Source organism: Pseudopodoces humilis, chromosome 2 (genome assembly GCF_049639895.1).
Source record: "Pseudopodoces humilis isolate 2021_Gansu_Grassland_sample_001 chromosome 2, ASM4963989v1, whole genome shotgun sequence".
NCBI lineage: Eukaryota > Metazoa > Chordata > Aves > Passeriformes > Paridae > Pseudopodoces > Pseudopodoces humilis.
The window spans coordinates 113,417,363-113,431,535 of record NC_142201.1 but is presented as its reverse complement, the minus strand read 5'-3'; the positions used below and the strand labels follow the sequence as shown (position 1 = coordinate 113,431,535).

Below are 14,173 nucleotides of genomic sequence, written 5' to 3'. Positions count from 1 at the left end.
TCCAACAAACAAGACCTCATCCCCTGGGGACCACCAGAAAGGACTGGGAGGGCTCTTGGCCATCCAGCAGCGCCTCTGCAGATGGGAATTTGTCCAGCACAAGGCACACGTGACAGACCCCCAAGGCCACCAGTGCTTCAGACAGGTGGTGAACCCCATGAAACAAAGGTGATTTTAGGATGGATGGTCACTTACCACCTGTGGCTTGGTCCTGGGGCCGTGTTCGTCGGGCAGCCGCGAGCACCGGGGCAGCCGGGGCGGTGGGGCAGTGGGTGGCGAGCGGGGTCCGTCCCCAGGACTGGGGGACGTGTCACCTGAGTTGAGGGCCAGCATGTACCGCTTGGTGACATCCTCCAGCGAAGGAGGCTGGAGGCTTGGGAAGGACTTTCCAGGTGAGCGGCCGGCAGCCGGCGCAGGGAGGTGGCCGTGGTGGCCGGAGGGGACGAGCGGCTCGGGGACACTGATGGGGACGAAGGTGGCGGGCTCGCTGGTGTGACGGACGTGCTTGGCGGCCGGGCGGCTCTTGGCGAGGACGGTGGGCACCGGGGGTGGCTGGTTCTCCTGGTGAGCCGCGCGGTTGGAGCGCTTCTTGGAGCTGCGGCGGGCGATGCGAGGGGACAGCACGTCAGCCAGCTTGGGGTCAAAGCCGTAGCCGCGGCCGGTGCCCGGTGCTGCCGGCCGTGCCGAGAGGATGGGCTCGCTGCTGGACGGGGGAATGCTGGGCTCCAGCTCGCTGATGGCCTCGCCAGGACCCTCGAAGGCGCCCGCCGCCAGCTCACCACGGCGGCTCGGGTCGCTCAGCGACTTCTTCTTGATGGTCTTGCCATTGGCCTTGTCATCACCCAGCTTGGCCATGGCGCCCGGCTGGCTGACGATGGTGCGGATGAGGCTGCTGTAGTCGCGGGGCCCATCGCTGCCCAGGGACAGGTCGCTGCCCGCGCTGCCCGCGCTGCCCGCGATGGCGGCGGGCTGGGGGATGCCCGCCTTGGCGCTCAGCGAGCCCAGCAGGTTGCTGTCGACGGAGAAATTCTTCGCCTCCTCCGCCACCGAGCATCTCCGGTGAGGCATGGGGTCGCTGAGGGAGCGGTAGGGCTCGGTGCCACCCTCGCTGCCGCCCTCCATCCCATTGGCGCCCGCCGACGGGAACTTACGTCGGCGCCGCAGGCTGCCAGGGGTGCTCGGCGTCTCGGGTTTGCCAGCTGGAAAGTCTTCAACCACCGTTGCCGTCGGGTGAGCGGGCAGCGGCATTTCGGAGTCACCAGCTGCCGGCCCCGCGCTGGGCAGCATCCAGGAGTCCACAGCTTTGTGCAGGCCTTGGAAGGGCATCCCCACGGGCTCTGGCTCCGTGACGATGCCCTCGTCCGTCACGCTCGACTCGTGACCCGACAGCTCCTCCACGGATTTACTGTGAACGAGGTTCTCCTCCAACTCCACGTCCTTCAAACACCGCGTGCTCTGCACCTGTCCCCGAAGGGTTGCACCCGTCGTCCCCGTCGGTGCCACCGCCTCAGCACCCTCCACACCTCCGCTGTCCTTCTGTTCGGCGGCAAAGCCGTAGTCATGCTGGGAACCCATCCTGCTGATCTTCTCAAACACCTGCCTCGCCTCCTGGATGTACTGGTCCTGGATGACCATGGGGAGAGGATCCTCGTCCGCCTGCTGCCCCCCATCCGGAGCCACCCGGTCCTGACTGTCCGTAGAGGCCAGAAGGAGCTCGGAGGAGCTCTGCTTCATGGTGCTCTGTAGGAAAAGCCGCCGAGTCCCGGATTTTTCGGAGCAGGTGAAGGACTTAGCGCGACGTAAAGTGGCCGTAAGGTCCTTGAGCGTTGGCCGCTCGCCCGGCGCCCAGCGGTTTTGGGGATGAGTGGCACCGCAGCTGCCTGGGGAGGGGCCGGCAATGCTGGAGCATCCGTCAGGGCCCACGTCAAGGCCGATCCTCACCCCTTTCTTCTTCACCTTCAGCTCTGAGAGGTCTGATTTGAGGAAGCTGAGGAGAGTCAGGGTCTCGGTGGCGATGTCGGGGTTGGACAAGGACTTGCGGTGCTTGGCCCGCTCCCCTTCCAGCCCTGGCTGGCGCAGGCTCTCGCTCCCGTAGTCCGCTTTTGCCTTGGCCATGCTCTGGGGCAGCTTGGGGCGGACGCGGACCCCCGGCTGTCCCCAGGCCAGGCCATCGCCGGCCCCGAAACTGGGCGATCGATAGATGCCATAACCCGCCTGGAGAGTCCGTCCTTGGCCGGGCCAGCAGACTCCGAACTGCTCCTCTTCCTTCAGCGTCTCCGTGCTGGAATACCGACTGCTGCCGCGTGACCCGCCGGGGCTGCCGAAGGGCAGGATGTTCACCTTGGAGACCCGGGCCACCGTGGGCAGCGGGTGCCGGGGGACCACCCTAGCGCAGCCTTCGGCCCCGGCATCGCCGTCCGCCGTGCCCTCCTCCTTCTTCTTCTTCCGTGCGGCGCGGGGCCGGTGGGCAGCGCTCTGCCCTTCGCCTTCGCTGCCCGACGAAGCGCGGGGAGAACGGGCCGCCGCGGCTTCATCGTCCCCGTTGGAGCGGGGTGATGGGGAGGAGGAGGGTGGTTGCGGTCGAGTCGAGTTATGCCAGGAATGCGGGCCGGGCTCCGGCGGAGCTCCGCGGGGAGAGCGGAGCGCCGGGTGCGGGACCCGGCTGCGGGGCGGAGGCGGCGGGGGGGCTCCGCGGGCGCTCCCGCTCCCGCTCCCGTCCCCCATCCCATTCCCGGTCGCCGCCGTCGGCTGCCGGCAGCTTTCCCCGAAGAGTTTCCGCATCGCCGGGACGCTGGGCCAGCGCGGCGGCTCCGCGTTTAACCCCGGGCCCGGCGGCGACGGCGGCGGCGGCGGGGGCGGCGGTGGAGCCGGGGACGGCGGCTGAGCCCCGGCATGAACCGGGCCCGTCGGCTCCGGCTCGGTAAAACGAAGCGAAAGCTGCCGTACCGACGGGGCCAGGCTGCCAAAAGCCCGGCCCGGTTGTTGCTCCGCGATCGGCGCTGAAACTTTCCTACCCGGGAAGAAGAAGGAGGAGGAGGAGGAGGAAGGCGGGGAGGAGGCGGGCAGGGGGCACCAGGCCGCCGCTACCCCCCGGCCGCTGCCCCCCTCCGCCATTGTCGGTGCCCCCCCGCCGCCCCCGCCGCCTCCGCCCGCCCCCCGGCCCCGCCGCCGCCGCGCCCCGGCCCCGGCCCCGCCGCAGGCACCGCCCGGCCCCGCTCCTCCTCCGGGCTGCCGGCGGGCTGCATCCCTCCCGCTTTGTTTTCTCTCTCTCTCTCCCCCCCCCCACCCCCCACCCCTTTTTTTTTTTTTTTTTTTTTTTTTTGGCTTTTCCTCCTCCCTCACCCCCTGCTTTTTTATTTGTTGCATTCAAATAAACTTTCCTCCCCGGAGGCGGGGTTTGCTCCCGCAGAGGGGGAGGGTTGAAGTTTTGCTCCCTTTTTAAAAAAATTATTTATTTTTTTTTCTTTTTTCTTTCTTGGTGTTTTTGGTTTGTTTTTGTTTTTGGAGGGGAGGAGGGGGGGAGAGGAAGGCGGTTTCAGAGCTGCCCTCTCGCTCCCAGGCTGAGCAGGAGCACCTCGCACCCCCCTGCATCTTTCACCCCCTCTCCTGCATCCTTTCGTTAGCCCCTGCATCCTTTCTTCCACACCCCCCCGCCCCCAGCATCCTTCATCTCCGCTTCCCTTTTATAAAAAGGCTTATCAAAAAGTGGGAGAACAACTTTTTACATGGGCATATTGTGATAGGATGAGAGGGGGACAGCTTTAACTAAAATATGGGAGATTTAAGTGGCATATTGAGAAGAAATTCTTCCCCGTGAGGATGGGGAGGCCCTGGCACAGGGTGCCCAGAGAAGCTGTGGCTGCCCCTGGATCTCTGGAAGTGTCCAAGGCTTGGAGCAACCTGGGATAGTAGAAGGTGTCCCTGCCCATGGCAGGGTGTTGAAATTAGATGGTCTTAAAGATCACTCCCAACCCAAACCATTCAGTGATTCCCTCCATCCCTTCCGGGCTTTTTCTTTTTAGGGGGTAAACAAGACAAATAATCAAAAATGTGAGTGCCAGTGAAAGATTCTTCCCATTGCAGCAGACCCTGCTTTGCAGCTCATCTCAGGGAAGAAGAACACCTTGTTCCCAACTTGCAAAGCTCTCCAGCAAAGCACTGCCCCGTGAACAGACTTTCTCGTGGGTTTTCAGCATCACTTGTCAGCGCTTGCTATTTGAAGCCTATAACCCTTTTTTCCCCCAAGACAGCAGATTTTTTGCTGGGGATGTGAAAAATGAAGGTGGCTGGGACAGCTGGTGGGTGAGCTGTGGCCTTGGAGACATGGATGGGGCTAGAGAGGTGTCCTGGCCATGTAGAAGATATTGCTGGCTCTGACCCCGAGGCACAGAAAAAAAGGGGAAAAAAAAGAAACCCAACACCTCCGTTTTTCAGGACCTAAAAAGCGCCCGCAGCGATGCCTTGAGATGCTCTACCCCAGCAAGTATTCCTTCCCTGGCTCTCCCTTCCCATCCTCCACCCTGCTTCCCCCAGGCCTGGGTGTCTCATGCCTGCAGGGATGACACCCCACCGTGTCCCCCCCGCTGGCATTTTGGGAAGAACCGTGTGTTTCATCCCTGCTGGGTTCTGCTGTTCCTCAGCTGCTGACTGTGAGCATTTGGCAAGCAAAGGAGATTTGTTGAAGCATTCACCCCATTCCTAAAGCATCCTTTTATTCCCATCACCCTGGATTCTAGGCCTGGAGGTGCCAAGGGAACTGCTGTCAGGACCCCAAGGCGGGGCAGGACATGATGAGCTCCAAAGAGAGCTCTGTGCATCCCCTTCCCTTAAAAACGTTCAAAATTGGTGATTCCAGTATCAGGAACATCATCCTGAGGCTGTTGGATGTGACCACCCGAGCCCGTGCAGCCCTTGCAGCCACCACCAGACTTTATGGAAGCTGATTATTTCCCCCCCGCCCCCCCCTCAGAGCTTTATTGTGGTTCGATTTTTTCTGCCACCTCGTCCCGTGGGTCCGATCCAGGCACTGACGGTGCAGGGCTCCTCCCTCCCTCCCTGGAGCGGGGTGGACACCCACAGATCAGGCGGATTGCTCCAAATCTAAATATTTTGCGCCCTCTCCTGGGTCCGGATGGCGTGGCCCGGCCCTCCCACCCCGTCACCTTCCTCCTGTCTGGGAAGAGATGGGGACATCGGGCTGGCCTTGTCCCTCCAGCCACTGCTCTAGCCCCAGCATTTTGCCCTTCCATTGCAGGAGTCCAAAGACGCATCCAGAGCTTGTTTTTGCCTCCTCCATCACATTCTGTGCCCCAACCCAGTCATTGTCACCTTCAGGACACGGACTCAGCTCCTGCAAAACCAGTTTCGGTTTGAGCTAATGCTGCTGCAGGATCTCTCTCAGTTCCAGCCCAGCTGTGATGCTGAGATCTCTGAGCATCATCCAAGAGCCTGTGACCACTCTGGACGCCCTCCTCATCCTCATGAGCAAGGAGACACACTGGGACTGCCAGCACTGGATGCCTGGGTGACCTGAGGAGACACTGTGTACCTGCAGGGAGCAAGTCAGGATGGAGCTGCATGCTTGGCCAGCTGCAGGTAGCCAAGCCGGAGGGGTGCTCAACCCTGAGGATTTGAAGCAAATTATTTAAATCCACTTAGGTGTGATTATTATAAGCAGACATGATAAATGCAGTTATCCACATATATATTTATATATATATATACACTGTATAGATACATACATTGTGTTCAGGCAGAGAATTTCTGCACTGCAGAGCCTGTGCTGGGCCACAGACCTCCCTCTGCTCGGCTATATTCTATGTCTATACATGCAGTGGGTGTATACACCCATGTGAGAAAGAGCAGGGAGTTAATTCTATACATCCTGTATGTTAGAGAAGACCCGCAGAGCGATGAGTGGTGCATCCACCTCGCAAATCCCTCCTCGCCTGGAGGGAGCAGCATCCCAACAGAGGCTGTGGGAGCAAAGCTCAATCCCCAGGCCCGTGGAGAGCCCAAGCCAGCTGTGGGATGCATGGTGACGTGGCCAGGACTCCGAGTAGCTCTCTGTGGCATGCATCTTCCAACTCTGGGCATTGTCTGCATCTGCTGGCTCCGACGGTGGTGGATCCTGGTTAGGAGGTGACAGCAGGGCACCACTGACACCAGGATGGGCCAGATTTAGGGTGCTGGGCTAAGCAGGGAGCTGGACTCAGATGAAGGTCCCCAGGCAGGTGACAGTGCTGCTAGCTTGTGCCTAACCCAGCCCACGGGCATGGCTTCAGTGGGAAATGCAGCGTGGGTGTTCCAGTTGCCCCGATGTCCCCTTTCCCTGTTCCCAGTCCGTCCAGGGGTGCTCCTCCACCATTTCACAGCACTGGCAATAGCAGTGAGCCGGTGTCTCTTGCTGGTGTGGCCTCATTCCGGGCACTGGGGGACAGGGATGTCCCAGTGCTGCACAAACCATCCGTGACACTGATCTTGAGCTGGAGAAACACATGGCCCCACGGTATGGGCTGAACCAAACCCTCCCAGCCTTCACATGCTGTCCCCATCAGGGAATTTTTAATTGAGCACGTGGACAAATCATCCCCCAGCAGCTCGTCCTGGGCCAGGGATGCGTCCTCCACGGTCCCGTCTTGTTCTCCACAGTCCCAGGGGATTTTTATCGCGTCGGTGCTTGACCAGCAAGGTGCTGAGCTGCTCTGAGTGAGCAACCGAGCCAGGGAGAGGACGCTGGGTCTGTGATGGGGTAAATACTGCACCACTGCAGGCTGGAGGTGGGCTGAAAGCACTGAAAGCTCGGGAGATGCCATCCTCCTCTCCTCCAGCATGTCCCCAGAGAAGCCATCTCCGCTCCGTGGAGCTTAGAGCCGAAATCGCTCCGTGCCCCGGCGGCACCGAGGGGGCCTCGTCCTCGCCTAGGAGCCGTGGGTGATGCAGTGGTCGTGCCGCCACTTGGAGCTCATCTTGTCGAGGAGGTAGCGGGTGCTCTCCCGGAACTTGCGCTGGGTGAAGTAGAAGAGGATGGGGTCGAGGACGCTGTTCATGCTGGCGAAGGGCCGCGTGCACTTGTAGGCGATGGCGAAGGCCTGCAGGGCCGGGCAGGGCAGGCCGGGCGAGGAGCGGACGATCAGGTAGATGGTCTTGGTGAGGTGGAAGGGGAAGAAGCTGATGGAGAAGACGATGACCACGATGATGACCATGCGCACGGCTTTGTCCTTCCTCTTGTGCACGGCCAGGCCGATGCGCTGGTCCTTCTGGCACAGGATGCGCGCCATGCTGCAGTAGCAGGCCAGGATGGCCACGAAGGGCAGCAGGAAGCCGGTGAAGGTGAGGGTGATGCCGTAGGGGAAGTAGGCGGCGGAGCGGTCGGGCGCGCTCAGGTCGTAGCAGACGGTGCGGTTCCTCTGCGTGCCGGTGGAGGCGAAGACGAAGGTGGGCAGGCACTGGGCGATGACGATGAACCACACGGCCGCGCACACCAGCCACGTCAGCTTCTTGCCCTTCTTCTTGTGCCACGAGGCCAAGGGGTGGCAGATGCCCAGGTAGCGCTGGACGCTGATGCAGGTGAGGAAGAGGATGCTGCCGTGCAGGTTGGTGTAGAACTGGAAGCGCACGAATTTGCAGGTGAAGTCCCCGAAAGGCCAGTAGTCCTTCTGGGTGTAGTTGTAGATGAGGAGCGGCAGGGAGCAGACGTAGAGCAGGTCAGCCACGGCCAGGTTGAGCATGTAGATGGTGGTGCGGCTCAGCGCCTTCCGCGCCAGCCAGATCTGCCCGATGACCACGGCGTTCAAGGGCAGCCCCACTAGGAACACCACCGAGTACACCAGGGGTAGCAGGACCTGCTTGAACTCCTCGTGGTAGGTGCACGAGTTCCTGCCGGTGCTCACGGCTGTCAGGTTGGCCATGGTGCTGTTCCCAGCCTCAGCGTCCTCCCCGCTGGCGCGGCCCCTCCGCGGCACCTGTGGATGTCAGGGGGGCAGCTGGTGACTCGTCTGCGTGGTGTCACACACGCCCTCGCAGGGTCAGCCTGGACCAGCAGGTCCATGATGGATCAGCATCCTCTGGTATCCACACAGGCTGGGGGATGAAGGCATGGAGAGCAGCCCTGAGGATGATTTAGGGGTGTTGGTGGATGAGAAGCTGGACATGACCCAACCATGGGCAGCCCCCCGTGCCCTGGGCTGATCCCCCAGCCCGGGCAGCAGGAAAGGGATTTGGACTGTGCCCCTCTGCCCCTGAGCTGGGGTGAGAGCCCACCTGCAGAGCTGCTCCAGCCCTGGGGCCAGCAGCACAAGGAGCTGGAGCTGCTGCAGAGAGTCCAGAGGAGGCCCCGGAGCTGCTCCAGGGCTGGAGCCCCTCTGCTCTGGAGCCAGGCTGGGAGAGCTGGGCTACCCAGAGAAGCTGTGGCTACCCAGAGAAGTGTCCAAGGCCAGGCTGGACAGGGCTTGGAGCAGCCTGGGCTAGTGCGAGGTGTCTGTGCCCATGGCAGGGGTTGGAATGAATCTTTAAGTTCACTTCCAGCCCAGACCCTCCTGTGACTCCATGATTCTGAGCCACAGTGATGGATTTAGGGGTCTAACAAGGAGGTGAAGGCAGAGCGGTGGGGACCGCAGGGCACAGCGTGGTGGCCACACTTGCCACCATCCCCTCTCCCCTTCCCAGGGCACTTATCCCCCACAGAAGGGTTTGCACAAGGCCAAGCCGCCGCCATCCCCCTGGGGCAGAGGAAATCGCGGCGGGATGCGGCGGTAGCCGGCGGCGCGGCTTCCTGCGCCTCTGCAGGGGGTGCCAAAGCCCCGCGGCCAGCCGGGCTCGGCCGGGAGATGCCCGGAGCCCGGCGCGACCCTCCGGCCGCTTCCCGCCGCTGATCGGCACCGCTCGCCCCGGAGATTTCTAGTGTCGTGGGCTCCGAGAGCCCACCCAGCCTCCTCTGGGCTGCTCCGAGCAGGGGAGGAGGTTCTGCTTTCCCCGGAGGCTGGGAGCGGCGTGGCAGATGTGGTCCCGACATGAGCCCCTGGCCCTGCCGTGGGCAGCATCTCTGGCCGTGGGCAGCATCTCTGTCCATCCGCAGTGGGACTGCTGCTCCTCCCTGCCCTCGCTCCTGCCCTGCCAGCCCCCGCTTCCCCTGCTGCCCCGGGCACTAACCCGGGGTGGCCACTGGCAAGGGGAAACTGAGGCAGGGAGGAGGTGCCCAAGCTCCAGCCGGCAGCATGGGGCACGGGGCAGCAGAGGGAGAGAGACAAACGAGTCCAGGGGCTGTCCCGTCAGCTTGTGTCCCCCCATTTGGGGTGTTTGGGCATTCAGCAGTCCCCAGAGCACAGCCCAGCCATGGTGTCAGTGCTGGGGACACAATTTTGGGGCTTGTGAATCAGTCCCCCTGCTGCTGCACCTTTCTTCTATCCCCCTGGTGCCCCCCTGCGCCCCCATTCATCTCCTCACACCCTATCTGAGCCCCACTGAGCCCCCATCACCCCCCAGTGCCCCCCTAAACCCTGCTGAGCCCCACTGCATCCCACTGTCACCCCACTGCCACCCCACTGCCACCCCAGCTCCAGGCAGTGCCAGCACTCATCTCTCCCCCCTCCAAGCCCATAAATGCTCCAGGGCTGTGAACTTCCCTCTCCCTGGGGTCCCCAAAAAGCTCCTTCAGGACCCAAGATTGGGGCAGCACCCCCAGGAACCTCCGCCACCCCCCAGGGGAGCAGCACCGAGGACACTGGGGACAAGGTGGCCGGGAAGAGGGGACCAGGGAGTGCCTCTTACCTGCTGGGGGGCCCCAAGGTGCTGGCACCCAGCCTGGCACTGCTGTGGCTGCAACACTTCCCTTTCCTCTCAGCAGCAGCACCCCAGGGAAATGGGGAACTGAAACCCGGCTGGCAGGGTGGGTGCCAGCGTGGGATGGCTCTGAGTGGCACTGCATGGCTGTTACATGGCACAGGTGCCACCAGGGCAGGGCATGCTGCTGCCTGTGGGTGCCAGGATGTGGCCTGGCTCAGGCCATTATGAATTACTTGGTCTTTTCTATTTTCTGGGTTTTTCTTTTCTGTTTTTTTCTTTGTTTGTTTGTTTTTTAATTTCCCCCCTCATTTTTTGGCCTCTTTTCCTCCATTTTTTGAGTCTTTCCTCCGTTTTTGCCTCACTTCCCTCATATTTGGCTCCTTCCAAGTGTAGGCAGATTTTGGGGACAAGGAGGTCCCCTGGCACTGTGGCACCAAGAGGAAGAAGATGCTCCAGCTGTCCAGTGGGTGCAGTAAAACCAGGGAAACTGAGGCACAGGCACTGAGTTTGAAGTGAAGCAGTGTGGCCTACACCCCTTTTTAACATATTTTTCCCCCAAAACACCCCTTGTAGGCGTTGGCAAGGCATTGTTAGGGGTGGCCCAAGGCTACCTAGGCCTTCAGTTATGGGGGGCACCCAAATAAAGGAGCAGCAGCCAAAAAAAGAAGGGATTCTCCCCCCCCCAAAAAAAAAGGCAAATGAGGGAAAAAAACCCTCTTTGTAAGAGGGGAATGGCACTGAACCCCCTGCTGCTGGGTTTGGAGGGATGGGAAAGCTGGAGGAGAGGAGGAGAAATCCCTCCTGATCCCAGGGAAAAGCCAGACAGTGGAGAATCCCCATCCCAGCCGTAGCCAGGGCCTGCAGCTGCCCATATCCCCCAGTCACAGCCTGCCAGCACCCACCAATTAATGAAACCAATTAATGAAATCACCCTGAGACCCGTAGCCTCAACCCATTTCTGTGCCCAGGGCATGTTCCTACCTCATTGTCTGTCTGGCTGGATTGTCCCAAAAGTCCCTTTTCTCACCCCAAAACCCCATCATGGGAATCCCTGAAAAATCCTGAGATCTTTTGAGATCCCAAAATCAATCTTTTGGGATTCTCAAGAATCCCAAAGCTCTTGGGATTGCTGAATCTGTAGGAGCCGGAGCCCTGCCACCACAGTGATGGGCACTGGCTGAAATCCACTGGGAAATGAGGCTTTCAGGGGGAAAAAAAAGGGTGGTGTTGGGAGGGGTCAGGAGGGGGTCACCCTCATCCCAGAGGTTTAAGGATTCCTGTAGAGGAGGAACAAGGACCAGGAAAGAGAAGTGGGACTGCTCTGTGGCCAGATGGGGAAGAGATTAAAAATAATCACCATCAGCCACAAGCTTCCCCCTGCACGTGCCCCCTCCAACCTCTCTGCTTTCAAACCAAGCCCTTCTCCAGTGGAATTAGCTTTCATTAACACCCTGCTATTGATTTGAAGGGGGGTTCTGCAGGCTTGGATACAGTGGGAAGAGCTTTTGGATGTTGCTGCCCTCGAATAGGATGTGGGGGAGGGCTTTCTCCCTTGGAAATCTTCCTCCGTGGTTTATCTTTCCCATCCTGGTCTTTGTGGCTCGCTGGCAGGGCTGGAAAGCTGGGCTGAGTGGAAGTGAAAGCTGCAGCTCAGCAGATTTCCAAAAGCATGAAAGGGGGAGGCTCCATCCTGCATGTCACTTGGCCAAAGCCACCACATCCTCCTCCCCAAACATCTCCTGGCTGCTGCCAAAATATCTTCAGGTGCACATCTGCCCAGTGGGGACCCAGGACTGGATGTTTTAAGGGAAATCTCTATTTAGTGAAGCCTGAGGGTGTAAGGATGTGGAAAAATTGGGACAACATTGGGATTTTTGGGGTACTAAAAAGGGAAAAGGGGCACAGGGTGGTGGCAGAGCCGCTCTGTCCTTCATCTTCCTGCAGTTTGGGGCTCCATCATAAATCAGCACCTCAGGGAGGCTCTGCTCAACCTGGGCTGCAATTCCCTGCTGGAAAGGGAAGGATGGGGACAGGGAAGGTGCAATGAGATTTCCCAGTCTCTGCTGGCCTATACCTCTATACATGTAAATATAAATACAAACACAAATAAAAATATATACCTCTATACATAACACCTGCACATCTCTCTCTCCATATGTCTTTCACTACATCCAACCATATCTATGGCTCTCCACACACACATATTATGTATTTATAAATATATATCTCTCCACACACACACACATACACAAAATTCTACACCCCTGTACTCAAATACATGTCCCTGAGCACATGGAGTCATACTCATGTTGATACATAACTCCATCCAAACACACAGAAATACATTTATACATCTACACACACACCTCTGTGCAGACATGCTCGTATATAGGAATGTATTTATACCTCTGGATGTATATATGCACAGATACATATAAATATATATATAAAAGGTAGAGGCCAGGCTACTGGCACCCACTGCAGAGGTGCAGAGGAAAACCAGGTTCCCTCGAGTAGATTTAAGCACATTTATGTGCAATACAACCTCTGGCTGATCTGGGGATGATCCCCATGGATGCCTGAGGGATGCAGGCGTGTCCCAGGTGCACCCCAGACCACAGGAGCAGAGGGACAGGGGAGAATCCACCCTGTGCCAGCCCTGCCAGGGGGATCACGGTGGGATTTTGAACCCTGCTCCATGCTAAGAGCTGTCAAACTTCCTTAAGAGCCAAGTCCGGCAGCTCCCATTTGGAGTGGCTCTGGAATCACCCCAAATCCCCGCTGAAGCACGGGTGTTCTTTGGATCTGACTCCATTCTCCCCTGTTCTGCCTCATCCTGCCCAGCTCCATCTGGTCTGTTTGGGTCCAGTCCTGGCCAGTCGGTTTGGTTTGACCCTGTTGGATCCCATCCTGACGGGTTCAGCCTTACCCGCTCGGGTCTGATCCTGCCCGGCTCTCTCTCTCTCAGCCGCTCGGATCTCATCCTGCCCAGCTGGGGCTGACCCCGTTGGGTCCCATCTTGCCCTGTCCAGTCCCATCCTGCCCGGCTCTCTCTGAGCCGCTCGGATCTCATCATTTCCCGGTTCATCTTATCCCGTCCCCCTTTCCCCATTACTTGCAGGGATGCACAGGGTAAGAGCTGTAGGGTTCGCTCTGACCCTACAAGGTCCCATCCTGCCTGGCTGGGTCTGACCCTGTCGGGTCCCATCCTGTCCGGTCCAGCCCCATCCCGTCCTTCCAGCCTTATCCTGCCTGCTTCACTCTGACACACTTGAATTCCATCCTTTCCCCGTTCGGCTTGTCCCGCACTCCCGGTACGCGGCACTTACCCGAGCGGGATGCGCCGGGAGGCAGCGGGTTCACTCTGACCCCGCAGGGCTCCATCCTGCCCTTTCCAGCCCCATCCTGCCCTTTCCAGCCCCATCCTGCCCTTTCCAGCCCCATCCTGCCCGGTCCAGCCCCATCCTGCCCAATTCACCAAGATCCCATCCCGCCCGGTTGGGTCTGACCTTGGCGGGTCCCAAACTGCCCGGTTCACTCGGAGCCTGCCGGGCCCCATCCCGGCCCGGTTCGGCGGATCCCGTTCCCAGCGCTGGCAGCACTTACCGGCAGCGGGATGCGCCGGGAGCCCGCGGCACGGAGCGCCCGGGGGCGCCCCCCCGCCCCCCGCCCCCCCCCGGGGCCGCCCCTCTCCGCCCCGCTCCGGCTCCGGCACCTGCGGGACAGCCCGGAGGGGAATGGGGAGGGGTCACAGCTGGCCAGGCAGGGGGGACAAACAGCTGGGCTGGCGTTTCGGCATGGGGGGCTCCCGGGAAAACATCTGGCTCAGGCTGCTGGGCGGGCATCTGTAGCAAAGCGGCTGCCGGGGGGCTTCCAACGGCCCCAAAAGTGGGATTTACAGGGTGGGATGCCCACGCACTAGGGAACAGCTGGCTTGTCCTGGCTCTGGGTGTCGGGAACAGGGTCTCCCTGCGGCACCGGGTCGCAGCCAAAGGGCTCGGTGCCTCCCGTAGTCATTAACCAGGCGGTCAAGGCTCCGCGCTTCCTGAGCAGGGCTATTAACGAGCAATAAGGCAAAGAAGCCCGGGGGGACGGGCTGGGTACGCATAAACAGCACTGGGATGCTGGGATTCCTCGGGATGATGGGCTTGACCCTTCCTTTCCCTGGGAGCCCTCCAGAATAATTCCCTGCTTTCTCTTTGGGGGCTCGTGCTGGGTCTCGGCGGATGTGGAAGGGAAGGAGGTGCTGAAGGCATTACCCAGACGATGGGACTCCATACGGGGGGCTCCCCCTCTTCACCTCATTGAGCAGGCACCCAAATATCCCTGGGGAAGGTTTGGGCTGTACAGAACAGACGGTGAGGTGGAATGAGGCATCTGGATCCTGCTG

General features: G+C 60.2%; 2 protein-coding genes across 5 annotated transcripts in view; both read right to left on the bottom strand.

The window, feature by feature from the left end:
• ARHGEF17 (Rho guanine nucleotide exchange factor 17) overlaps positions 1-3,114 on the bottom strand; it is a 30,842-nt gene extending 27,728 nt beyond the window's left edge. The window contains exon 1 of the mRNA XM_014253496.2: positions 196-3,114. Coding sequence (XP_014108971.2) covers positions 196-3,114 — 2,919 coding nt within the window. The remainder of the gene's footprint in view (positions 1-195) is intronic.
• Positions 3,115-5,769: 2,655 nt separating this feature from the next.
• Positions 5,770-13,432, bottom strand: P2RY6 (pyrimidinergic receptor P2Y6). Of its 4 annotated transcripts, none has more exons than XM_014253520.2 (2): positions 13,390-13,432; positions 5,770-7,964 (listed from the first exon to the last, which is right to left on the bottom strand). In XM_014253520.2, the coding sequence occupies exon 2, from the start codon at positions 7,908-7,910 to the stop codon at positions 6,921-6,923; it is 990 nt and encodes a 329-aa protein (XP_014108995.2). In that variant the 5' UTR covers positions 7,911-7,964; positions 13,390-13,432; the 3' UTR covers positions 5,770-6,920. The 4 variants fall into 4 exon arrangements, with proteins under 4 accessions (XP_014108995.2, XP_014108993.2, XP_014108996.2 ...); XM_014253518.2 differs by lacking the exon at positions 13,390-13,432 and adding an exon at positions 13,293-13,383 and having other exon boundaries at positions 5,770-8,110; XM_014253521.2 differs by lacking the exon at positions 13,390-13,432 and adding an exon at positions 13,293-13,377.
• Between the last annotated feature and the right edge of the window lie 741 nt (positions 13,433-14,173).